The sequence below is a fragment of the Cydia amplana genome, chromosome 17 (genome assembly GCF_948474715.1).
Source record: "Cydia amplana chromosome 17, ilCydAmpl1.1, whole genome shotgun sequence".
NCBI classification, from domain to species: domain Eukaryota; kingdom Metazoa; phylum Arthropoda; class Insecta; order Lepidoptera; family Tortricidae; genus Cydia; species Cydia amplana.
Window position 1 is genome coordinate 8,656,951 of NC_086085.1, and position 25,842 is coordinate 8,682,792.

At 37.6% G+C, this 25,842-nt stretch overlaps 3 protein-coding genes across 3 annotated transcripts in view; all 3 read left to right on the forward strand.

Annotated features, from left to right (window-relative positions):
- The first annotated feature begins 261 nt into the window (after positions 1-261).
- Positions 262-15,855, forward strand: LOC134655756 (uncharacterized). The gene is made up of 9 exons (XM_063511222.1): positions 262-1,150; positions 5,337-5,471; positions 6,826-6,975; positions 7,845-8,349; positions 12,319-12,528; positions 13,100-13,199; positions 13,934-14,245; positions 14,965-15,235; positions 15,527-15,855. The coding sequence occupies exons 1-9, from the start codon at positions 880-882 to the stop codon at positions 15,832-15,834; spliced, it is 2,262 nt and encodes a 753-aa protein (XP_063367292.1). The 5' UTR covers positions 262-879; the 3' UTR covers positions 15,835-15,855.
- Positions 15,856-17,367: 1,512 nt separating this feature from the next.
- LOC134655944 (uncharacterized) lies at positions 17,368-19,161 on the forward strand. The gene is made up of 3 exons (XM_063511457.1): positions 17,368-17,597; positions 18,464-18,547; positions 18,826-19,161. Exons 1-3 carry the CDS (start codon positions 17,471-17,473, stop codon positions 19,119-19,121), a joined length of 507 nt encoding a protein of 168 aa, XP_063367527.1. The 5' UTR covers positions 17,368-17,470; the 3' UTR covers positions 19,122-19,161.
- A 656-nt stretch (positions 19,162-19,817) lies between these two features.
- The window catches only part of LOC134655988 (autophagy-related protein 2 homolog A), a 43,101-nt gene continuing 37,076 nt past the window's right edge, over positions 19,818-25,842 (forward strand). The window contains exons 1-9 of the mRNA XM_063511503.1: positions 19,818-20,216; positions 21,022-21,190; positions 21,620-21,760; positions 22,903-23,005; positions 23,536-24,126; positions 24,543-24,697; positions 25,089-25,244; positions 25,388-25,473; positions 25,621-25,775. Of these exons, the coding sequence (XP_063367573.1) occupies positions 20,049-20,216; positions 21,022-21,190; positions 21,620-21,760; positions 22,903-23,005; positions 23,536-24,126; positions 24,543-24,697; positions 25,089-25,244; positions 25,388-25,473; positions 25,621-25,775 (1,724 nt within the window). The 5' untranslated portion in view covers positions 19,818-20,048. The remainder of the gene's footprint in view (positions 20,217-21,021; positions 21,191-21,619; positions 21,761-22,902; positions 23,006-23,535; positions 24,127-24,542; positions 24,698-25,088; positions 25,245-25,387; positions 25,474-25,620; positions 25,776-25,842) is intronic.

The window sequence follows — 25,842 nt, forward strand, 5'->3', positions numbered from 1 at the left end:
GCGTTAAAATCATTGCATTCCAGCAAGATGCAAACTTAGCTCAACCTGGTTGCAGGTGTGTCAGTAAGAACCTACTTACAAATAATAAAATAAATAGATGATGGATTCTCATCTAGTACCTCATCTGGCCAAGTTGATATTCTTATTTGGTGGCCAACTTTTATTGCAAGTTGTTCATCATTAATTTATAAATTTGTACTTAGATCTCATTCAGCGAATAGTAAGTACCTACTATTCTTTACCTAAGTATCTATTCTTTGGCTGTATTTTATTTGCACAATAGCATCAAATTTGTATTCAAATCAGGGCACTAAAGCGCGCTCATTACAGTAATTGGCAATAACAGGCAACATCAACTAGGTAACTACCTATGTGGGTAACCGCTTAAAAAAAGTGTAAGTAGATATAACAAACTACCATCAGAAAGAAAATCATTATTTGTAAGGTCCCGTAAGTCGTTTTTACCAAGAATATACGAACAGGGCCTTCCGTAATTTCAAGAAATCGCGTATCATTATACTAATGACGATATTATTCAAATGCACGAGTCACCATAGCAGGCACAAATAAAACAGCCATAGGAAAGGTCCGCTCGCCATCGTCAAGTAATGCGGAAAGTCAGAAGAAATCATAACAGTCTCCTGCGCTGCCTACGGATCCACAAATATGTAAATCATCTCATTAAAGTAAACAAAACTCTAAAGCAAGCTTTATCCTCGTTCCTTAAGATGCGGAATATTTGGCATACACTCATTCGTTAGCCAGTTACCGGTATTGACATGCGCGTCCAGTGGGCCATTATACGATCTAAAAAGATAAATTGTGAAGCGGTATTTGAGATTCATAAGCCTAAGCGCCAACAGTGTTTATATACAAGTAATGGAGAACAACACAGCATCACCTATTATGGAATTTGTGACTAATGAGACTCTCATTAAGCGAGTGGCTAACTTCTTCAACGTTAGTGTAGCGAATGTGACAAACCAAAGTGTAGTGCAGCAAGAGACACTCTTCGATTTGTACGAAGCCTACAGGACGAAGGAAAAGGAGCAGTTGATTGCGTACAAAAGTGTGGCATACGTTGTCGGTACATTGATAATTCTAAGTAATTTAATTGTTGTTATATCCAGCGGCCTGATACTACGACGAGGTACGTCTTCGATATGTTTTCTGTTTGATGATAGCCAAGGTCAAGCAGGCGCGAGTGTACCTGGGCGTTTTTTTTTTGTTGTCCCCTACACTTTTTTTTTCAAATTTGGGATATTTATGTTATTTCTACTGATTCTGAGTAGAAATAACATAAAAAATCCCAAATTTGAAAAAAAGTGTAGGGGACAACAAAAAATAAAAACGCCCACCTATGCTATCAAGCTTTAATTTATTTCATATCAACTTACAATTTCAATCCAAGATCAATTTTGACACGGTAACTGTTAGGTTCTAATATTTTAGTTAAATAAACTTTACGAGGTGACATGTTGACATTACTTCTGTTACTTATATCAAGGGCACACGTTCAGGCTCAACGAACTAATAGTTTAGGTCAACTGTACCAGGCGTGTCTCACTCCGCGATTTCGTCGCTTTGCTACAGGTAGCTAAAAGTACATCCGTTCGGCCCCAATTTTGGGGAAAGCCATAAGCCGCGCGTGGCGCTGTCGCCACCTAGCGGCCATATCTGTGCTGATCGTAACAGACGCGTTTTGTTAGAGAGTGAGTCTTCTGTACTTAGTATAGTACTATTATTTATTCTGCGACTGTACTTAATGAAATTCTTTTGAAGTGACATATTTACCAGGATCCTTTAGGTATATATATGTAGGTATACTTAGGTATAATTCATAAATATGTATGAAAGTGACGTAATTCGAAAGAATACATCAGTGGCATTTAGCTAAACTTTGTATATGTATTTAAGATTCAATGAAACTCGATTAGGTACTCTGGTATGTGATCACTAAGAAAAAATCTGCCAAGAGCATATGGGGCCAAGCTCGTGTAGTACGGTTCCGTAGTTACCCGGCCGTCACAGTAAGTCGTTAAAACTGTGCTTAAAACCAATGCCCTCTTAAGTCTAAACTTAAATCGGGCCCAAAGACTTGCTTCAATAAAGTCCCACAGTATTGAACTATTGATAGCGCTAGCGGATCGCCAATAAACGCTGCAAATTGTGTTAAAAGCATGAAAATCGGTACGATTGATCTTTAAGCCATTTGAATCAATTTAGCCCGAAGTACCAAAAAAAAAAAAAGGAGAGGTGTCATCTCTTTTTGTATGGGATAAAAAAAAATTAAAACCTATCGTGTATGGTATTAAAGGAAAGGTCTTTCTGAGCCGATTCTAAAAATATATCACATCATTATATTTCAGTCATATTTTTTAAATTATAATAAAAATAATTTAACAAACATACCAAGTTTGGGCTTCTCCACTCTTGACATGAACAGTATAGGGTTGAGTGTCCAAGGAATTATTTCGTTAAAACGACAAGAACGATATGTAATAAAAATATTTAAAAAAAGATAAGTAAGTTCTTTATAGAAGCGAGTAATTTAGGCTCACGGCAAGACTGGGATTTCAGTAAGGGTAACTATGAACTTTTGTATGAACTGGTCTCTGCAGCAAACTGGCAGGATATACTTCAGGCTAAAAACGTCGACACTGCAGTAGACTTATTCTATGATAAAGTTTATGGCTTTTTTGATAGATGTATACCCATAAAACGTCGCGCGAAGGGGGTCAGTAGACGCTACCCGGTTTGGTTCACGCCTGATCTCATTGCTGACATAGCACGGAAAGCTAGTATCCACCGGACCTGGAAGGCTACTAACAACATTGCAGCTTATAACGAGTTTGCACAGCTTAGAAGGGATATTAAAAAAAGAATTGCTTTGGCGTATGACAGCTACATTGATAAAATTCAAATTAATGTGAAAAGGGATCCTCGCTCGTTATGGCAGCATATTGATAGTCTCAAGTCGAAGGGTGGGTTTGCTGGTGAAGTCATGTTCGAGGGAAAGCGATTCGCGGGAGCGGAGGCGGCGGTGGCTTTTTCTAGGTTTTTTTCGGGCGTCTTCCTGCCTGAGGTCCCACTATTGGATGTGAACTTGCTTCAGGACTGCGGCCGGAACCATTCGCAGTGTATTAATATTTCTAATATATCTGAACAGGAGGTGGTTGCTGGCATAAAACGGTTAAAGGCCGTGAGTTCTGTTGGTCCTGACAATTTTCCAGCATACATTGTCAAGGGGTGTATGGAGCAGTTGAAAGTTCCCATTCAGTTCTTATTCAACCTGGCAATTTCAACTGGCACTTATCCGAAGCTTTGGAAGATAACAAGAGTGCGGCCTATTCCAAAGACTAGCGACACCGCTGATGTTGAAAACTATAGGCCTATAGCTGTACTTCCCACATTGGCAAAATTATTCGAGTCGATAGTGCATAAAATATTAGCAACACAATTGAAACCGCATTTGAGTGATGCTCAGCATGGCTTTAGAGCAAATCGCTCGGTCGACACCAACCTGTTAACTCTAACGGCTACTATCTCCGAGCATCTTGATAGGGGCACCCAGGTCGACGTTCTATACTTCGATTTCAGAAAAGCTTTCGATCGAGTGGATAACGACATACTTATGAGAAAGTTAAATGACTTAGGCTTCTCGCCAAGGTTGCTTGCTTTCTTCGCTAGTTATTTGCGCGATCGTCAGCAGTACGTTCGTTATGGGTGTTTCGTCTCGGCTCCTTATCATACCAGGTCTGGGGTCAGTCAGGGGTCGATACTTGGTCCGCTTTTATTTGGACTCATGATTGATGACTTGGAATCTGTCGTCAAGCATGCTCAATGTTTGTTATACGCTGATGATTTGAAGCTTGTGTATGGGGTAAAGAGTAGAGCGGATTGTGTCTCTCTTCAAGAGGATATTATCTCAGTTACTAACTGGAGTATAGCCAATAAGCTGCTTTTTAATACGTCAAAGTGCTCTGTGTGCACGTTTAGCCGTTCTGCAACCCCTTTACTTGAGCAGTATACGTTGGGAACTGAAGTGATCGCCAGGGTCTTTTCCGTAAAGGATCTTGGCGTGACCTTTGATGAACGCCTGAGCTTTCACGAGCATATTCGTACACTAGCGGATAGTTCTTTTAAGAGACTAGGCTTTGTGATCCGCAGTGTTAAGGACTTCTGGGACATTGGAGCCATAGGGATGATTTACAGCGCATTGGTCAGAAGTAAGCTTGAGGCCTCGGCAATCATCTGGCACCCGTACGAGCCCACTTATGCCTTGCTTCTGGAGAAGATCCAAAAGGCATTCCTAAGATTCTTTTTTAAAAAAAGATTTGGGTATTATCCTTTTATGTATCCAACAAAATATTTACTCGGGTGCCTCGGATATAATTCTTTAGAGGTAAGGCGCAACAACAAATTGCTGACCACTGCTTGTCGCATACTGCGCGGTGAGTCCGACTGTCCGGAGCTTGTGGCTCGAGTCTTACGGCTGTACGTCTCAGACTTGCCAAAAGTCACTTTGAGACCGCGAGCGCGTCCACTGCTGGCAGTGCCGGCGGCGCGCACGGTCTCGCATAGGAATTCGCCGCTCTTTCGTGCGCTGACGCTGCTCAATGCGCTCCTGACATCGGCACCTGAATGTGACTTGTTTGCTTGGAGATGGGCGACTGTATGCCGTGAATGTCTAAGGTTCTGCGAGTTGATGGATGACAGGCTGTCTAGTACTTGTGTTTAATTTATTATCTGTTAAATGTTTTATGTGTTTGTATACCTACTGGGTATTCTGTAATGTTTTAATTTCTCGGTGTATTGGCTTGTCTGTAATGCCGTGTAAATATATTGTTAAATAAATAAATAAAAAAAAAAAAAAAATAAATAGAACTCAAACCAAGAATGTGTTAAAAGACACCGTCGAATGTTTGATGGAGGGCATACAACAAAATTTACGACAGGAGCTTCTCCCCGCTCCTAGAGAAATGATGAATTTACCTACTTACTAATAAATAATTAAACAAATTTCAATAAATTATAGAAAAACAATCCGCCAGCTTCGGTAACATTATAAAATTAATATTGTTTTGAATTTGACAAATCCGTTACACAGCACAGGCCTTGGCTAGGTCTCTTTCTTAAGATATCAATTTCTTATTTTAATATGTATTTATTTTGAGTAAAGTCACTTTCTAAGAACGTCACTCACCTACCAATTATTTTTAACGTTTTTCTTAGCTTTTAATCGCAACCATTCAACCACGTTAGAAGAAGTGACATTCCGAAAGTGACCTCCTATATTTAAGAAAGTCACCTTAAAACACCATAAACGTTTCCAGGTCAGCAGCCAAAGAGCACCTACCTCCTGCTAGGTAATGTGTCGCTGGCGGACACCATCATCGGCACGGCCATCATCTTCGGGGCTGTCATTGACAACTCCATGGCCTCCAATCCGCTCTGCATATTTCAAATTGGTAAGTCTAACAAATTGGAGGTACTTAAGATAAGAAAAGAAAAGATAAGATAAAAGACAGTTTATAATAATTATAATAGCTTAATAATATAGGTACCTAATCAGTAAGTAGAAGTAAGCTGGTCTGGTAAACCGTTAAGAGAGATCCGATAGATATATGTAAATCTCTGGTCACACAGATTACGGTTAGCCATTTGTATCAGTTTAATTTAAAAGTAGGTAAAGCAATTAAATGCATAATTCATAAAGCATAATATATTTATCTGGACGGTTTCTTTCGAAAGGCATTTAATACTGACGTAATAAAGATACGGAGGTACCAGGACTACCAGGTACCAGATTCTATGTCAGGTTTTTCCACATACATCTAGTTTGTATACCTACATGTTTTAATTATAATGGTTCCGAAAAACAGGTGCAGACAGTTGACAAAACAGTAAACTCGCGTAGATATAGTTCATTTTTTTAGCATTAGAAAGAAGGTAAGCGATCTTGACATGTCTTTTAATTGAAAAACGCTTTTTAAAAATCAGTAACTATTATTTACGAAAGCAGAAGAATATAAATGATCGTATTAGATTCATGATTGTTACATATTTGCCGTGACTTATTTTAAAAACGTGTTTTTCAATTAAAAGACACATCAAGATTGTTTACCTTTTTTCTAATGCTAAATAAAACGAACTATAGTTACCTAAAAATATCAGTAAGTGTAAGGCCTGAGTGGACGCTCGAACCGGAGCGTTCGGCGGGGCGTGCAGCGTGGCGTCGGGGTCTAACAGTGCAGCTATTTATCAAATGTTATAACGATTTGTTTGCAAGCAAGAAATTTATGACGAATAGACGAGATAGTGACGTCACTAGCTACTTAAAATCTTTAGGTAGGTAGCCAATAATGATATGTGTTACTTAATACGTATGTTTGATGCTTAAAACATCAGTGTAATGATTATATTTCCTACTTCCACACTGCCCAGTGCACTCACTAAGTACATCCAATACATTAATACGAGTTTATTACCTAAATGCTAGTAGGTACCTACGGATAAAACGAAGGCCAATGATAGAGGACCTTCAAAGCTCCGGATTTGACACCTATGTATATTGAGCGAAAATTAATGGTGAATGCGACAGTCTGTATTTTATCATACAATACAATACAATACAAATACTCTTTATTGCACACCTCATTACAGAAAACAATACGGATAATACAGGAAGAAGAGGTTAAACAACAGGCGGTCTTATCGCTAAAAAGCGATCTCTTCCAGACAACCTTTAGGTAGCGGAAATTAATAAATTTATGTCATTTATAAATTTCAGCATTTACTTACCAACGTCATTTACATCTCCAGGTATGATCGTGTGCCCAGCGATTGTGTCCATATTCAGCGTTGGGCTGATAGCCGTAGACCGCTATTTCTACATACTACACGGCTTATACTACCAAAGATACTTTAACACTACAAGAGTCAGGATTGCCATTGTTATCATTTGGATGATTGGTAAGAAAATACGTACTTATATTTCTTATATTATGTTTATGTTTTAATTTGAAAGGAATATTTTAAGGATTCGTCGCCTGTATTCGAACTCACGACTAATTTGGAATTTGGATAAGGCGACTGCATTCCTACCAACGTACCAACTGAGCTACCGAAGCCTGTATACCAGTAGCAGAGCTGAGGACTTGAATCCCGTTTGAGGCGATGAATTGTTCAAAATGTTCCTTTAATATTTATCGTATGGCGGTTACACACTAGTTTAAAAATATATATTACAGGAAGTATTGAAAATTGATATAATAATATCAACTAAGTCACTTTGAAATTGTACATATATATAATAACTAAGTCACTTAGGTATTCGTAACTTCCAGAGATATTGCCCTTACGTGGAAAATAACACTAACACGGTAAGAGTTGGTTGCACCAAACCGTCTTTCATCGTTAAAGCGTTTAAGTACATACTACATTTTATTGTATGGGAGGTTCACTGCTGAGGTGCTGAGTGACGTTGATCAGTCCGCTAAATGTGGTTGTTGCAACTAGCCCTAAGTTAGTAAGCTTAATCCAAACTCAAATCACGTATTTTTGGACTTTGAATGTACCCGTCAATGACTTAAACTCTTTGTAGGTACAGCGAGCTGCAAAAGTGCATACCCACTTTATGAATGGAATTCATTCATAAAGTGACCATGCACTTTTGCAGCTGAGCGTACATGTACAGTATCTTGGCTTGTTCTATATGCTATTATAAGTAGGTAATCAATGCTTTTTACACGACTGCCCAAAAAAAGGAGTGTATTGTTTTCTTATTTGTGCTGTGTAAATGTTGTGTGTTAACTTAACGCAGAGTATCTAACGTTTTGCAGGTCTCATCCTCGGATTTATGCCGGCCACCGGATGGGTCAATAACGAGCTAATATACACTAGATGTTACTACCACGCACTCTTCCCTGGCGCACTCATACTTTTTAACTCCTCCTTAAGTTTAATACCTATGATACTTGTGACTATACTCTATTCTATAATACTAGTTCGTGCTCTTAAGAACGTCAAGGAGATAAAAGCAGCTGAAAAAGCCGTTAATTTTCATTCTAATTCTAATGAGACACCAAAACTTAGAATATATCGAGGAAATACTAACCTCAATAGAACTTTCCCGACTAAACCCCAAAAAACCTCAATGAGACGGTGTGCGTCTTTTAATGCTATATGTGATAACTCGAAGAAAAGGACATTTACAAGAAAAAGTGAAAAATCTAAAAGCATTGGTGATCTTTATAATGATAGTTTTAATGGCACAGATGACGGTTCTTATAATAATAACTTAGAAAATAGCAAAGAAATCCTTAGGAGTCAGTACGAAGACTCCAAGTTAAGTGTTTTCACTATTGAATCGAACTATTCTATACCAAGCATCCCATCCTCAAGTTCAAAGTCAAAACGATATGCAAATAAATCAATAATGAATAAGTTTTGTAAAGAAAAGCCCCCACCGAAGCCAAAAGAAGCTAACAAATGGAGAGCTATAACCGTAGTAATGCTCACTACTGGCAGTTTACTATTCACTTGGCTCCCTTATTTTGTTACCGTCACTTGTTTTGTACTCTGTGTAGACAAATTAACAAACCCTAGGTGTATGCAGTATAGAATTGCACTCGGAGGTAGCATACCTACCTTAGCATTTTTAAACAGCATATTAAATCCACTTATTTACGCATGGTGGCATAAAGGTTTCCAAAAAACAGTCCGAACTATGTTCAAAAAATATTGGAATGTAAATGCTTCTTACTTATCTGCTTCTAGCTGCACAATGATCAAGTCCAGGGAGAGTTAGCTAATAGTTAGAACATACTAGGGTAGTAATTCTCCTGTATCCTATCCATGACGAAAAATATTACTTAAGAATAAATTTTAATGTATTGTTTAATGACAATTCTCTCTGTAGAGTTGATTACCTATTTAGAGATATAGTTTATGCGTCGTTGGTTATTCCGTTTTGTTTTTCCCTACGCTACTTAGCACTGGTAGGCCTGGCAGGTATTTGCATTTATTGTATCCTTGCGCTTTTTTCGGTTTTAGGTTGCTCGCTTTTAAGTAACCAAAACCTAAGAATCTACGCAGGTAGACTTTGTGCGGAAAGAGAAGAGTCGTGGAATGTACGGAACCCCATACATTTCACGACTCTTCTCTTTCCGCACAGACTACTGTTTTCTACAGAGGTAACTGCCATCTAACCGGAAGGGAAATCTAGGCCACTGGTTAGATACCTCTCTATATTTTTGTTGACCAAAGAGCAACTGGAAAATACAAATGATGTTTCGTAATTTTTCTTCAGCTGGAGAGTAGGTAACTGACCCCCCCTCTGCATAGAAAGTGGGGAGTCAACTATCTTTGCAGCTACTGTTCCTAGGAAGTCAATCAATACGAGACGGGTTCGAACTGAAAACCTTAGCTTTAGCACTAGACCACCAGTCTATACGACGTAATAAACTATACTTTACCGGTGTTCACTAATAATTATACCTAGGTGTGTTAACGTTGTTTTACGAATACTACCTATTTTGTACCTAAAATCTGGTAGTTTCTTCGCTGCACTATTTGTCTAACACATGATATTTAAAGTCCATGTACCTACAGTTGTGTGCAATATAATAGCAGTGATGAAGATTGTCCGACTTTTTGAATCTACTTAAACAAACAGTCAATAGTAAAATGAAAATTAGGGCAAAACTGTAACTTAAGATCAATTATATGGGATCTTTTTTTATAATTCTTATGCATTACTTGACATTGTTTCAAAATTAACTGTAACATTTACTTAATAATATTGGAAGTAAAAAAAAATATCATGAAAATCGGCTTTTTTACTACCTCGCGGAAATTCTTATAAAAACATAACAACCTACGAAAAAAATACAATTGTGTAATATTATTGTAACTTAGTATTTTGCCTACACATATTGGAAGTAAAATAAGATGGTCTTATAGAAAAGTTTTTTTTTCTGGATGACATAGGTTTAGATGTAAAGCTTTGATTGTAAATAATAGGCAAAATACTAAGTTACAACAATATTACACACAAGTACGTTACAATTTTTATAAGAATTTCCGCGAGATAGTAAAAAAGCCGATTTTCATGATTTTTTTTACTTCCTACCTTTTATTTAAGTAAAGGCTACAGCTAATTTTGAAACAATGTCAAGTAATGCAGAAGAATTATAAGAAAATATCCAATATAATTGATCTAAAGTTATAGTTTTCCCCTAATTTTCACTTTCCTAAGTCTATTATATTGCACACAACCCTAAAGACTACCATAAACAAAATTTTACAGGCATATTTGTCGCAAGCTTACCAGCTATGGGTTGGACAGGCCAGACTTTCACCAACTATAGATGCTGGTATGTTGCACTATTCCCGAGAGCCCTGCTGATCATACTCTCGGTCGTTGTACTATCAGTCATCATTATGGTTTGCGTTTTGTACTTTCTTATTCTACACCGTGCTGTAAAAACTGTTGATAGAATCAGAGAAATCAAAGAAAGCTACAATTATAATATTGCGTTTGTCAACAAAGCGTTCGATACAACTGAAGCTGAAGACAGCCGCTCCAGCAATGTTGACCAAATATCGAAAACGACGGTCACTATAACAATATCTAAAGAAATTAGAAGAGAAAAGGCTGGAAACTCTTTAGAAATGCATGAACTAAGCAAGAAAAATTTAGAAGAAAAGAGAATCGAAAATAAGTTAAAACAAAAATTTCAAGCGATCTCCAGTTACTACGCAAAGGCGAAGGCTATTAATTCGCACCCGAGTAAGTTGAAAGCTGTCAAGACTGTGCTATTGGTTACAGCATGCTTTGTTGGAACTTGGGCTCCATATTATGTATCAATAATTGTTTATGTTAAATGTGATATTATGACCAACGGGTACGACTGCATTCCTCTAGAAATGTTAACATTAGGGCCTTTGTATTTATTAGGAGTAAGCAATTGTCTATTAGACCCTTTAATTTATGCGTGGAGACATTCTGGATTTAAACAAACTCTTAGAAATATGTATTGGAAATATGTATTAAGAAGTTTTAAGTAAAGGTACATTCAGATGTCTTTGAATGGGCCTATATTTTGCTTGTGTAAGTAGTAATATTTAGTAACAAGCACAGAGTGCTTTAAATATGTCAATAAATAACTTATTACAAAAAACATGATGTTTGTTTTACTCGTTTGCCCCCATATCAAGTGAGCTATCACCACATGCACGTATTTATTATTTTTATAGTCTTTATAAAGTCTAATCCAACGATTATTAATCTGATATAGGTAGGCCATGATATAAGCATTTCTTGTGAAAATTAGATATTGCATAAGTAGGTACTAAAGACATTTCGAGGATACTACATATGCATTTTGAAAGACCTATCCAACCGTACCCTACACTGTAGGGTTGAAGCAAAAAAAATTACACTCCCACTTTACGTGTAGGGGAGGTACCCTAAAAAAACGACTTTCTTGGATTTATTGGTTTACTAGCTTTTGCCCGCAACTTCGTCTGCGTGGAATAAGTAATTTGGGTATTGGTCCACCCTATAAATTTCCACCCCATTTTTTACATCCTAAAGGGATGATTTCGGGGATAAAAAGTATTCTATATCCTTCCCCACAGCTCAAACTATCCGCATACCAAGTTTTATCTAAATCGGTTCAGCGGTTATTGATTCCCCATACAAATTTCCACCCTCCTTTTCACCCCCTTGAAGGGTGAGTTCTGGGATAAAAAGCATCCTGTGTCCTTTTTCGGAACTCAAGTGTCTGTATACCAAATTTCAACCGATGGTAACAGACAGACACACTTTCGCATTTATAATATTAGTATGGATATATATCCATGCCCAATTTCAGCTTTCTAACACTAACGATCCCGTGCAAAAAGCCTCGGACAGACAGACAGACGGACATGCGAAATGCATGCTAGTGTTGAGTTTTAGTTGCACAGTAAGCTCAATAAGGCTTATGTTGTTAACAACCGGATTAGATTAAACAATGATAAAAAAGCCAATAACTGTGAATTATCTTGGTTAAAGAAGTTATCATGAATATTATAGGATTTCTTAATCTCTCAATAAATATAAATATTTAAAATAAACTACATACCTACTAATCGCTGCATGACAGTAGTCGTTTGGGTAGAATGGAGCGAACGGTCATTTTCCTTGCGTTCCTGGCATTGGCCTACGGACGGCATGAAAAATACGAAGGGTAAGAAATATTTTATTAAACAATATGTTGCTAACTTTAATTTTCTCACTGTATTTAACTATGGACTAATTTATTTCAGACATCAACTATTCCAAATATCTGGGCCCACCCTGGAAATAGAGTCTCTTGACTCCAAGTTGGATATCCTTTCTGCAAAACCATCCGCGCGCTTGGAAACGGATCAGCTTCAAGCTTTAGTGCGACTGTCTCCTGAAGTAAAACAACAATGGCTGCACTACTTCGACGAGAGACAGATCACGTATAAGAAAGTGATTGATAATCTAGCCGAGTAAGTGATGAAATGTATGAATCCTACGAACCGCTGCTGCTTTAGAGATCTTGAAAGGTTAAAACCGTATGCCGTTTTTTCCCGATTTTTTTTCTTTAGATTAAATACAATTTTGTAAGTTTGAAAAGCTCTTCATTCTGGAAGGAATAAATACGAAAACTCAATGTGTAAAATTACATATGTATAGATAGGACATACGGTGAAATTACACTTAATATTGTACAACATAGGGAACAGCCTATCCTCCAAATTTTATCAAAATCTGACGAATAAAGAAATACGACAACCAAGTACGACGTCCTGTCCTTTGTTTGTCATTGTAATGATTAATGAATCTTAATAATTGTACATAGTTAAGAAATTTAATTCCCACCCTTAATATTAAGTTGATTTTTCTCGATTACCTATGTAAAAAGATAAAGGATCCCCGAAAATTTAAAGGGCCATATGTAGGTGTAAACGTTGTACAATACACGTGCGAAAAGGTAATTCACAACTCGTGTCAATTTATCGCCACTCGTTGCGAATATCCTAATTTTCGCACTTGTATCGTAATGTACTAATTTAACAGCGCTTTCCGTAATGAAGACTCCCAAATCGAAGCTGCTAGAGCATCAGCCAAACGCAGCGGGCGAAACATCGGCTGGGATACGTTCTACAGGCACCAAGAGGTAGGTAACTAACTATTTTTTTAGTAATTTTAATGTAACATATCAATTTAATGCCTACCTACTGCCAATTAAGATCACTCTGGCATTCTGCGACGCAAATTGTTCGCCAGAGCCACCACACCTTCATTTTTGAAAATAATCATAAATATTACCTATAGGTAATGAAATGCTGACGGGTGCACTTCTTTTCACATACGATATATTTTAGCCTCGTGCCCAATGTACATTAGAATGTACACTCAGTTTCGATGGAATGTCAACCTTAATAAAAAACAAAGTAAATAGCAATTTATTTGTCTCGTAAAAAATTTTAACAAATGAAATTCAACCAAATTGAAAATACAACAAGATTCAAACTTCCTTGGCTATAATTTTGTATGGTGGGCGGCACGAGGATAGGGACACAAGAAGAGTAAATATTTATTGAGTTTATCTGTGCGTTTTAATCTAGCCCTATGCTAAATGCTACCTGTGTAGGTACACAGGTAGCATTTAGGTATAGGTATACCAGGCGTGTCTTACTCCGCGATTTCGTCGCTTTGCTACAGGTAGGTAGCTAAAGTACATCCGTTCGGCCCCAATTTTGGGGAATAGAAAGCCATAAGCCGCGCGTGGCGCTGTCGCCACCTAGTGGCCATATCTATGCTGATCGTAACAGACGCGTTTTGTTAGAGAGTGAGTCTTCTGTACTTAGTACTATTATTTATTCTGTGCCTATACTTACTCGTTTCTAGATCAACGACCACTTGGATGAGCTAGCAGCACAGTATCCCAATTTAGTAACCGTAATCAACACCGCCCTCAGTTACGAAGGACGACAGATTAAATACGTGAGGATCTCGACTACACGCTTTGAGGACCTGAGAAAACCAGTCATCATTATCGACGCCATGGTCCATGCCAGGGAATGGGTTACTACTCCGGTAGCCTTGTACATCATCAATCAGTTAGTGGTTAATGCCGTAGACAGTCAAGTAACCCAGGATATTGATTGGGTCATAATTCCGCTCGCTAACCCTGACGGTTACGAGTATACACATGATGAGGTAAGATCTGATTGTGATAACCTTTGCTTTGCCCTTAAAGCTTTTGTAAGTTCACACAATGTCAACATGACTTTGCAATTTTTTTCTATCCATATAAAACCTGTCTCACGTTCAGCCATCGTTTATTTACCTACGTAATGTTTAATCATTTGAAAAACAAACTTTGACGAAACTACCAAGTAGGTACGTGAGTACGTGACTTCTTATAGTAGGTAAAGTAGAAGTCCGAGTGCTCGTCACAATCCCAGTACGTCATTTTTAAACTTACGATATTAGCAATGATGACTTGGGCATTATCATATCGAAGACTGGGACGTTTACCTTAATTTTATTTGGGTTAGGGCATTTTAACACATTCAGTGCCAGCGCGAGCTACGGGAAAAACGGTATGTAGCGAAAAGCGCCTACGAACAGTGAAGTCCCCTAGCGAGTCGCTGGCACTGAATGTGTTAAACCATCATAAAAGGAGCCGAGCCAAGAAATCAAAAGAAAAGTGGTGCCGTTACCCCCACCAGTCTCTAAATCTAGAACAAGTGATTAAAATATGCAGAGGCTCAAAAAGGAAATCGAAGAGCCTTGCTTGATACAATGTCAAAACTCGTCGCGTGTAACCACGTTTATTCCCAAACTTTGTTAATTTAATAAGTATTGAAATCCAACAACTTTTAATAGCAGCAAGTGGTAATTTGCACTAAAAGTATTTTAAATGTCTTACTTAGGATCGCCTTTGGCGCAAGACCCGGTCCAAAGCCCACCCCGGGAGCGAGGAATGCCCTGGCGTTGACGGGAATCGTAACTTCGACCACTACTGGGGCACCTCGGCGGCCAGTGCTGACCCCTGCAGCATCATCTATGAAGGCCCGACTGCCTTCTCGGAACCAGAGACTCGTGTGATCAGAGATGTGGTCAGCCAACATTTGGAGCGCGCCGCTATGTATATTTCTCTGCATAGCTACGGCAATATGTTCCTTTACGCGTGGGGAAATAACGGTAAGCGTATTAAAAATACAATAGGTGTTAAGACTGTTAAGAGGGGATAATAGTGAACGACCTCTTCTCCATACAAATGTAGTCGTCCCTGGATATTGAAGTTATTTATGGAAAATATTTTTAAACAATTATATGCATAATAAGTATATTAACCACAGCTATGCCCGCCGCTCGTTCGATTTTTTTAGATTTTTTTATTACTATAAAAAACATATGTTTTGCTTTGAGCCACGTAGGACAATTAGATATCGAAGCTCGACACAATTAATCCCAACTACTTATCACTTTTAGGTACCCTTCCTTCCAACGGCCTAGCGCTTCATCTTGCCGGTGTGACCATGGCAACGGCCATCGATGCTTTGGCGTTAGACAAAGCTCCCCGCTACGTGGTAGGCAACGCCGCCCAAGTCCTGTACTTCACGACCGGTACATCGCGCGACTGGACCCGTGCCGTGGGCGTCCCCCTGACCTACACTCTGGAACTGCCTGGTTACGAATACTTGTTTGAAGTGCCTGCACAGTACGTCGAACAAATTGTGAAGGAAACCTGGGCCGGTATAGCGGCAGGAGCACATTACGTCAGGACGATCTTTGGTTAATCACGGCTCTAGCTTACCATCTACCCACATGTTGAAATAAATTCTTCTCGGCTTTTTATTTTAGTGTTTGATTTTTCCTCAACCATCGATAATTCGGTCAATACGTATTGCTGCTTATATTATATGTATTAAAAAAAAGAAATTTATCTTCGTGCTAAATAGATATCTACCTGTAGTAGAGTTCAATTAAAATACCTACATGACTAACAAGATAAGATAATGTATTATTAAATTGTGCAATTGAAATTTGCAATACAGCTAAGTATGGCTATAATGCCCAAGCTAGATAATCTGCTGCTTTTATAATGAACATATTTTGGTCTGATGATTTAATAGATCGTACCGACAGATATTGTCAATGGATGGAAGTGATAAAAAGAAAAAAGGTACAAATCACATTGATAACGACTCATCATCTTCCTCGCGTTGTCCCGGCATTTTGCCACGGCTCATGGGAGCCTGGGGTCCGCTTGGCAACTACCTAATCCCAGGAATTGGCGTGGGCACTACTTTTTACGAAAGCGACTGCCATCTGACCTTTCAACCCAGAGGGTAAACTAGGCCTTATTGGGATTAGTCAGGTTTCCTCACGATGTTTTCCTTCACCGAAAAGCGACTGGTAAATATCAAATGATAATTTCGTACATTAGTTCCGAAAAACTCATTGGTACGAGCCGGGGTTTGAACCCGCGACCACCGGATTGAAAGTCGCACACTCTTTACCGCTAAGCCACCAGCGCTAATTCACATTGATAACGACTGAGAACTTGTTTATTAGCTTATCGCCGATGTCATTAGCCGTGAGCCTTTCCTGTTCCTATCTCTATCGCACGCGGGTAATTATATCATGATGCCGGCGGTCAATGACACTGTGCGAGCGGGACAACAATATAATTATGCGCGTGCGATAGAGATAGGAACAGGCTGTTCAAAGTACGAAATTCCTTAGCGTCCTTACTTTAGCTAGCCTTAATTAACCGTTTCGTTATGCTTATGTTCTGAAACCGACATGCAGATATCGATATGTACTATGTTGCAACTACAACAACCTGTATACACAGACTTCAGTGGCAAAACAAAACAAGGAACTAACTTAAACAACACACTTCTAGTTCCAAGCTTCCAAGTAACAACAATCTTCTAGGTGATCCAAATAACAATAGACCATAGAAACACCTAGTTAGAAACTGAGTTACAATTCCTAATTCACAAAACATTTGCCCGAGTTCGATTTTAAAGGTAAGTACCTTAAGTAAGTAAGTACCGTAAGGTAAGACCTCGCACGATAAATTTGTTGCGCTATCATTTGGCTGGAGTCAGGCCAAGCTAACTCTGCAGCGATTTTGATAGCACAGACTGTGCCAGTGTTTTTTAAAGGTCATAATTTCATAGACATTTATTGACGTTTAAAATAACACTTGCACTGTCTCTTCATTTCCAAGTGGTCGTTTCATGAGTTTAATGAGTAAAGATCACTGATTTACAATATTACCCTTTCCAGGGTCATATAGATTTAAGTAATTACTTATGGCGGTAAGTGGCCGACGAGGCGATGCGTTTGGTTTGCGAATACTAGCTCTCCTTGATCACGTTATCCATTCAACGGTGTGCATTATACTAACTTATACGTGTTAAAATGGTACATAGAACCATAGTATTATTAGTTTTAGTTACCATCACGTGGCAGATTAATTTTGATAAAACTATCATAGCCGTGCATTTTCCTCATTATAAAATTCTGCTGTCCTTGGGAGATTGCAAAAGTAAAGTATTACATTTTATACCTTCTCAGTAAACGAACCTAATTCAGTAGGTACATACTTACCTTACATTATATACAGTAGTTAATCTGTCAGTTCCCACGGCTCATATATGAGATGTATGAGCCAGAACGCTTTATGGTGACGTCATATCGTGAGATTCGACAGGTAATCCAACAAATTGTGCCGCTGGAGAAGTGCTCCGCTAAGTACGTGTTATGGCTCCTCTAGACGATGGCCCAGCGCTGGGCCAGCGAGATGGCCATGCGATCCGGTGCAGCGCGGCGGGCCCACGGCGTTCGCGTTTGCAACGAGATCGTCCACGTAGGAGACTTCTATAGGTATCAAAGGATTGATTCACCCCGCGCCGCACCGCTTCGTTTCGTGTTCGCGTGTTGTTCGCCTACGTAGTACGCTTACACAATTTTTTTTTATACAAAAACACACTAATTAATATCACTTTAGTGATACATGTAGGAATAATCACAGACTACACATCAGACAGCATCACAGCACATTATGAAGCGTTGACAAAGAGCACGAAATCACCACACAGGTGTATTTTACTTGTAAAACTAAAATGCTATGGTTTGAGCATCACAAACTGGTTGTATTTTACACCATTTTATATTAAAATAGCTCAGTTATACTCCAAAAGTCCAAACTAAATTTTTGTTCATATTTTTCAATGTTTTTAATGTACACGAGCTGGTCGTAATTGTGGGTATTACTGAAATACGAGTAAGTTCGCACTCCCATACAACATTTGCTCGGGAGCCCTTATGTGTAGTGACCTCGATGTGACTATGTACTCCGTGTAGTAGTTGAGATGGTCGGGTGCTATATTACTGTAACTTTTTGTTAAATAGATCGAGTACTTTATTCTGAGCAACAAATCTGGGCCACTGTCAAATTAAACAGAGTTTTGGACATATACTACCAAAGTAACGACAGTAAGTAACAGTACCTACCTATTTAATTATCAAATAGGTACCTATGATACGAATATGGGGAGACGATGGAACTGTGTCATACTCGTATTAATAATTAAACTTTAGACTGTCGACAACGACCTGCCCCGTAGAAGAAAAAAAATGCGATAAAAAATGATAAGTACATCTACTTTTTCTTAATCTGTCTGAACACTATACTGAATATGCCCTAAAACGCATCCCTACTATTATTATTACCTCCTGTAGGTATCTTAATATCGAGGTTTCTTATGTTTCAGGTTCTCTGGTTTCCAGAGTAGAAATACATTTAATAGTCAACAATACTGAATTTATAGCTCTAGCCTACAATGATATAGGATCAAAAGAATTTAGCGCTAATATTTTATTTCCAATACATGGCAGTGCAACGTTCTATAAACTGGACATTTTTACGTGCACTCCGCCGTCAATACAAAAATATGAAGACGTTAGTGACGAAGAGCTGGATACACTGGAAGATATAGATAGCTTATCGAAAATGCCGTTCTACGTCAAGAAAAAGCCTGAGGCTCTGTCGCGAAAAACGAAAATCTAAATTTCGTTAGCTGCCTCTCTATCGCTCTTCCATATTCGTACAATAGAGAGGTACCTACATAACGAAATTTCAATTTTAGCTTTTCTTAGTAGCCCTCTGCATCAACGTGAATTTGAATAGTTTCGTTCGGTGTTCTAAGTTAAGTCAAGGTTCTCATACTATACTAGCCCGACCAAAAAAAGGTCCGAAATTCAAATTTTCCATAGGATATCCAATCGCGCCTACATTTTTCAAATTTGCTGCCTTTTTCTACTGACAAGATCTGCTTGACCAAGTATATGATCATTGTCTCGATTACTCCACCGACACGAGCAAAAAGCTCTTAAGTTATGATGATGATGATCAATTGATAATTGTCTCTTGATTGATTGGCGCTATTATTCTCATTTATATGGCAACAGTTCAGTCGAATTCGCAGATCTACGAATCGACGCCACACTCGCGTTCGCGGCTTCGCGCCGCGATTCGCGCACGAGTGTGGAGGGGGCTTAAAATAATACTTGCACAGTCAGAGCTATGAAAATCACTGCCAATTTTAATATTTTTTAATGTATTCTTGTGATATTTATGTACCTAACGTTTTATTCAATGCCTCAAACGGTAAAATGGAAAATTGGCAAGTGTCAATTTGTCAAAACCCAAAAATAAATTTTATAGTTTAACTCGTAATTTACTGCTGTTTTATTGTTCATATTACGCGCTAATTAATTTATTGCTATTCCATTCATTAATCATAAAAGTAGAATGCAACGGCTTATAACTTACAGTTATTTTATTCATTGGTAAACGCATATTAGAAGAGTGAATCGGAACGTTATGTTTATTTACGTTCTCAAGACAATCACACGCAAAATCACAATAGTCATTACGCACAAAAGTCCATTGAGCGAAAATTTGTAGTGTGATGTACATACCGCAGCCCTAAAGATGCGGTGGTATCTGCCGGGGACTGAGAGCATAAAGAAGAGGGCTTGCAGATATCTGCTCCAGCGTTATTTGGGCAATTACCTGGAAGAAAAACTAACTCTTGATCAGCTGAGTGTCGATCTATACAATGGTACAGGAACCGTGTGCGACGTTAGCCTTGACTGCGAGGTAAATATTTCCTTTATCTCTAACCAAATTTATTTCTAACGCCGTTTTTTAAACTACTCCGAATCTATTTTTAAATTACTAGCCCGTAAAATGTTGGTGCGCAATAAGCGAAATCAACACGTGCTCGAATCTCAACAAAGAACTTTAGCACTGAATTAAAGAAGAAAAAGTAACATGCTCTAAAGTTGCTTTGTTCTGTAAATGTTGATAGCACACATTTTCATAATCAAAATGGACATATCCATGAGACAATTTATCCTGTTATCACAAACCTTAAGATTATTTCTTAAATCTATGATTGTTATGTCTGTATGCTGATGTCACACATGTTAGGTACTTGAAAAATATGTAATAGGTCTTTCATCTGATTTTGACTGTCTTTCACAGCTAATTTTATTCAAAAACCAACTTTGTTTATAGTTCGTTTTTCTTAGCATTAGAAAGAACTTGAAAGAAGGTAAGCGATCTTGAAAGGTCTTTTAATTGAAAAACGCTTTTTAAAAATCAGTAACTATTTTGAAAGCAGAAGAATATAAATGATCGTAAATGATTCATAATTGTTACATATTTGCCGTAATTTATTTTTAAAATGTGTTTTTCAATTAAAAGACACATCAAGATTGTTTACCTTATTTCTAATGCTAAAAAAACGAACTATAGTTAAATAGTCAATTATTTACTGTCAAGAGACTCATAAGATATTAGGATTAGGGTTTTGTCATCCTTTAAAGATTTCAAGGGTTAATTATTAAACCAAGCTGTAACTCTTCGTCTCATGTTCTTATATATTATTTAAACAATCTAGGCAATCAATGAGCTGGGGGACTCACAAAATTGGCCACTTGAAATTGTCGATGGGCAGATGCAAAAGATCACCGTGACGATTCCGTGGTCCACTTTACTCACCGATGACTCCATTGTTGAGGTCAATGGCTTATCGCTCACAGTCCAACCCAAAGTGCCGACGGAGCCAGGTAATAATTAATTTATAATTAATTAATATTAATGAAAGTTTTAGATACCTAACTAAAGACTAAAACACCTATATAAATACAGTCCTGTACATATACAATATATGTTAAATTCTTTATCATTCAACTAGTCTCAACAACTATTAGTAGTTTACATTAATAAGTTATCTTATCTAAATATAATGTTAAAAACATTATATTTAGATTTCTATTTGATCTTCTAGGTTTGTCATAAATATTATTGCATACTTAAATTATCTGATAGGCTAATAATGCTGTAGTTACACAGGGTTTTATACCTGTTTGATAAACATAATATTGTTACCCCATAATCTTATACATTTTGGCACAGTAAAGAGTCATGAGACTTAATGTTGATCATAATTTGATCTAATCTGCATTTTCTTTATTTACTGAACTGGTTGCTTATAGCATCCACCATGCTGGAGTCCATGTGGTCCTCCATGTCCTCATCCATGCAGCTGGCTGAAGAGTGTCTCCGGAAAGAGGCTGCTCCCACGGAAACCAACCCCGTTGAAGGAATAGAGATGTTTGCTCATGCCATAGATTCAAGTAAGTACATTCTTGAGCTAATTTTACTTTCATGGTTTAGTTATGAGATGTCTTTTATTTCCGTGATTTGCTTTTACTCTTTGCTGGTTTTCTTTCAATTTTGCATAATTTCTGACACTCTAATGCCTTATAAAGAGTTAAGAGAGGATAAACATATTGCTGATGGAGTGTCTTAACAATGAAGAAAAATATAATAATTATGAAAAAGGGGCTTGAGTTTTTTGCTCAAGTTATAGATCTATGTCAGTACATTTAAACTAACATTTGTTTATAAATAACTAGCGACCCGCCCCGGCTACGCACGGGTTAACAAATTATACATAAACCTTCCTCTTGAATCACTCTATCTATTAAAAAAAACCGCATCAAAATCCGTTGCGTAGTTTTAAAGATCTAAGCATACATACAGACAGACAGCAGGAAGCGACTTTGTTTTATACTATGTAGTGATGTAAAAACACTAGTGTGAAGTGTACAGTGGTCAACTTCATTACCAGTGTCCAGAGATTAATTTTTACACAAGTAGGGACACATACACTTTTTGGTTTCTACCTTATGAAAATATTGTTTTATTGTACAGTTGGTTATATCGAGTATTTTCTTCAGAGAGTTTTTGCAGTGTAGTATAAATAACACAAGTAAATTACTGTGGATCATAATTTAATTATTTAAGTTATTTTACTTACAATACCTACCAAATGAAACAAAACAATAACATGAAAAGGTCACCCATCCAGAGTTCATCCATGTTGTTCAAAATTAATTAAAGTAGACATTGCCGAAGACTAATTTAAAATATTCGTAGGTTGTACATAACATCAGTAATTTTTTTTAATAACCACATTGCATTTATTTTTTATCCCAAGACTTGCAAAATCTCTTAAACTCTAGCAGTCCACGGTTCTAATACTAGTACAAATTACCTCCAATGAAATTTATGGAAAAGAGTTGTTTTTCCGTTCGTTTGGTTCTTAAACGAAAACAAAATTAATTCAACTTTCTAATATCATTGATTCAAATTTGACTTTTGTGGTGGGCCGCAAGAGTATAAGCAATTAATCATGGCACCTTTGGACGCGTTGTTCGCCTGTCCGGCAACATAGAAAAATAGTTAAGTACATTTAAAATTTTTATCTTTCCAGTTTTGAGTCGAGTAAAAATCCGTTTCGTCAACACGAAGATAAGATTAGAGCATGTTCCCAAGAATGGAAATAAAGGAATTGCCTTAGAAATACACATAGAGAAGTGAGTATATTGAATAATATGGTTTCTTCGATTTTTCATTGATTAATTCATATTCTTTATTGCAAACTTCCTCATCGGTAGTGACCTTCACGCATATGATTATAACATGCGTGCCTACTAGACTATCAGCTGATAACCTTGTAATTTATGTCAATCCAATGATAATATTATGCCGAAATCCGCTTTTTTTAAATATATTTAACACTTAACCCTTTGACCGCCAAGCACGTCCACAGACACGCACGGTTACAGTGTAATATCGACCTTGATGCATTCCAATAAGGATTACAATGGCGCGTTATGTATAATAGGCGTGGCGTTGAAAGTGTATGTCGAGTTATTAACATGTCTTCCTGTAATTAGCTAATTGTATAATCTACATTAAGTAAGTCGATTTTCATACTTAATACAAACTCATAAGATTCATCACATAGATTTTTACTTTACTAACATTTAAAAAACGGTTTAGGTATTGGTAAGTTTCGTAAATCACAAAGGTATTTATTTTTAATGACAGAATAAAATTCCAGAATTGACTACTACGACGAAGCAGGAAACGAGCCCACTCCAGACGTCACTGACCCGGAAAAAACTAAAACCTACATTGTAGCCACATACTCTAACAAAAAGATCAAATTTGAAGGTGTCACCCTATACACGGACGAGTTTCCGTCCAAACTACGGACAATGGCCCGGAGCCTTGTACTTGAAAAATCAGTCTCATCACAAGCAGATAAGGCTGAAAATAGCCAAGCAGAAGCTACAGACACGAACAACCAAAGCATGATCTCAGATGTTTTCTATGAAACTAGAAGTGTCATATCAACTATAGAATCCGATCCTATCAAAGAACTTATTGAAGAAGTGACATCTCATCCAGAACTGTCTAGGGAAACAACACCAGAGGAGAAGGCTAGCCAACCAGAGCCCATACTATTTGCTAAATTGACCGGTCACCAAGAATTGTCCCTCAAAATGAAACATTCCGAGGAAGTTGAAGGACCCATGGTGGAACTCAAGATGTTATTAGGATCATTTATTGTATTTATATCTCCTAGGCAGTTACATACGTTGATAGAACTAGTCAATGCACTGAATCAACCAGATTTAGAAGATAGAAGGTAATATTCATTCTAAATACCCATTAAACAAACATATTTATTACCCATTAGCAAATTTCCCTTAGTCTTAATCGCTTTTTCCTAATTTATTATGCGAATCCTTGGTTTTGAAAAATCATAAGGGTACCAGGATCATTTCCTATTGTTTTTTTCCTCACGCGCAGCTACGCTACATCGAGTAGCCCACCGCGTAGCGTTCATGCCTCGCCCTTTAACCTATTTTTATCAATGCAAAGAACATTATAAGACTTCCATGTTTAAACATGTGATATGCTTGACTGTGGATTTATAAATGAGGCCTTATTTATCTAATGAGGGAATTTAGTGCAATGATCATTAACCGTATCTTCTTTGACCGTAACTTTAATTCTAAATCAAATGAGCGTTACATAATAATATAATTTGTATTATTCCAGCAATGTACCACTTCGTCCAAGCGGCAGTAATTTGCAGTGCAAGCCGATGCGGCCGGCAGACTTCCAGTTGATAGAAGCTCAGCTGCTGGGTAACTTTGAGAAGGACAACGCGAAGCCCAGGACTGGCATGTATGGCTGGTCCGGACCTAGCTTCGGTAAGAAAAAAACGGCCAGGTGCAAGTCAGACTCGCGTTCCAAGGGTTCCGTACATTAAGTCCGACTCACGCTTGATTGCACATTTCTAATAGGTTTTCCTGTAATTTATAGGTAAAGAACTATTTTGTGTATTTTTTTCAAAATTTTAGACCCAGTAATTTCGGAGATAAAGGGGCAGGGGGGGGGGGGAATGGTCGGACAACCAGGTTCCGTTTTTTCCTATTGAGGTATGGAACCCTAAACACAGAAAATAAATTGTTTGTGTTATGAAATAGGAATTTAAAAAAATCATTATCAATACTTACTACTATAATCAAAATTCGAATACACAACTTTTAATAGTTAACCTAACCAGATATCTGCTTAACTTGATCACATATTCCGTTGCAGAAGAAAGTGACCCAGAAGGTGACAACTTCCATCCCATGACGTCACCCGGCCAAATGGCTGAGAGTTTCTCGTCTTCAGTAAGCTCGATGAGCGCAAGTATAACGTCCAGCGTAAACATCCCTACGGTGCAGCCACGAATTAAAAGGAATAAAAAAGGTAATTGATCGATTTTCAACTTAAAGGCAATTAGAATAAGATAACTTTTAATTTGATTCAACACTTTGAAGGTAGTGAAATTACGAACGTGTGGAATTGGACTTTACGGTCTTATGTTTAAGGTTTGCTTTTGCTTGTTCCAGTGCCGCACATTGATGGCGATCCTACAGCAGAAGTATCTCATATGAGTTTTAGGGTTGCCTCGCTGTCCTGCGTACTTTTACATAAGGTTCGTACAGATAAACAAAACATAAATTAGGTACGATAAAAAAATTGTGTCGTTTTGGAAAAAAGTGTATGAACGTGAGTGTAGCGCAATTTAATTAAGCTTTTGGCACTTACATAATTATAAAATAATTGTAATTTTTTTTTTCAGGATATTCTAGTCTCCGCTCCACTAAGTTCTGACTGCATATCACCGGTCAGTGCTAGCAAAATGCAAGAGATATCAAATAAGTTCTTCGAGACATTACAAGATATCCCCGTGACTAATAAAGCCATTCAAGATGCTGCCGGTAGAAACCATTTAAGGTAAAATATATTATCACTTTATCAACACGAAACGAAATAAAATCAAGAAGTAGAATAATTTTCAACA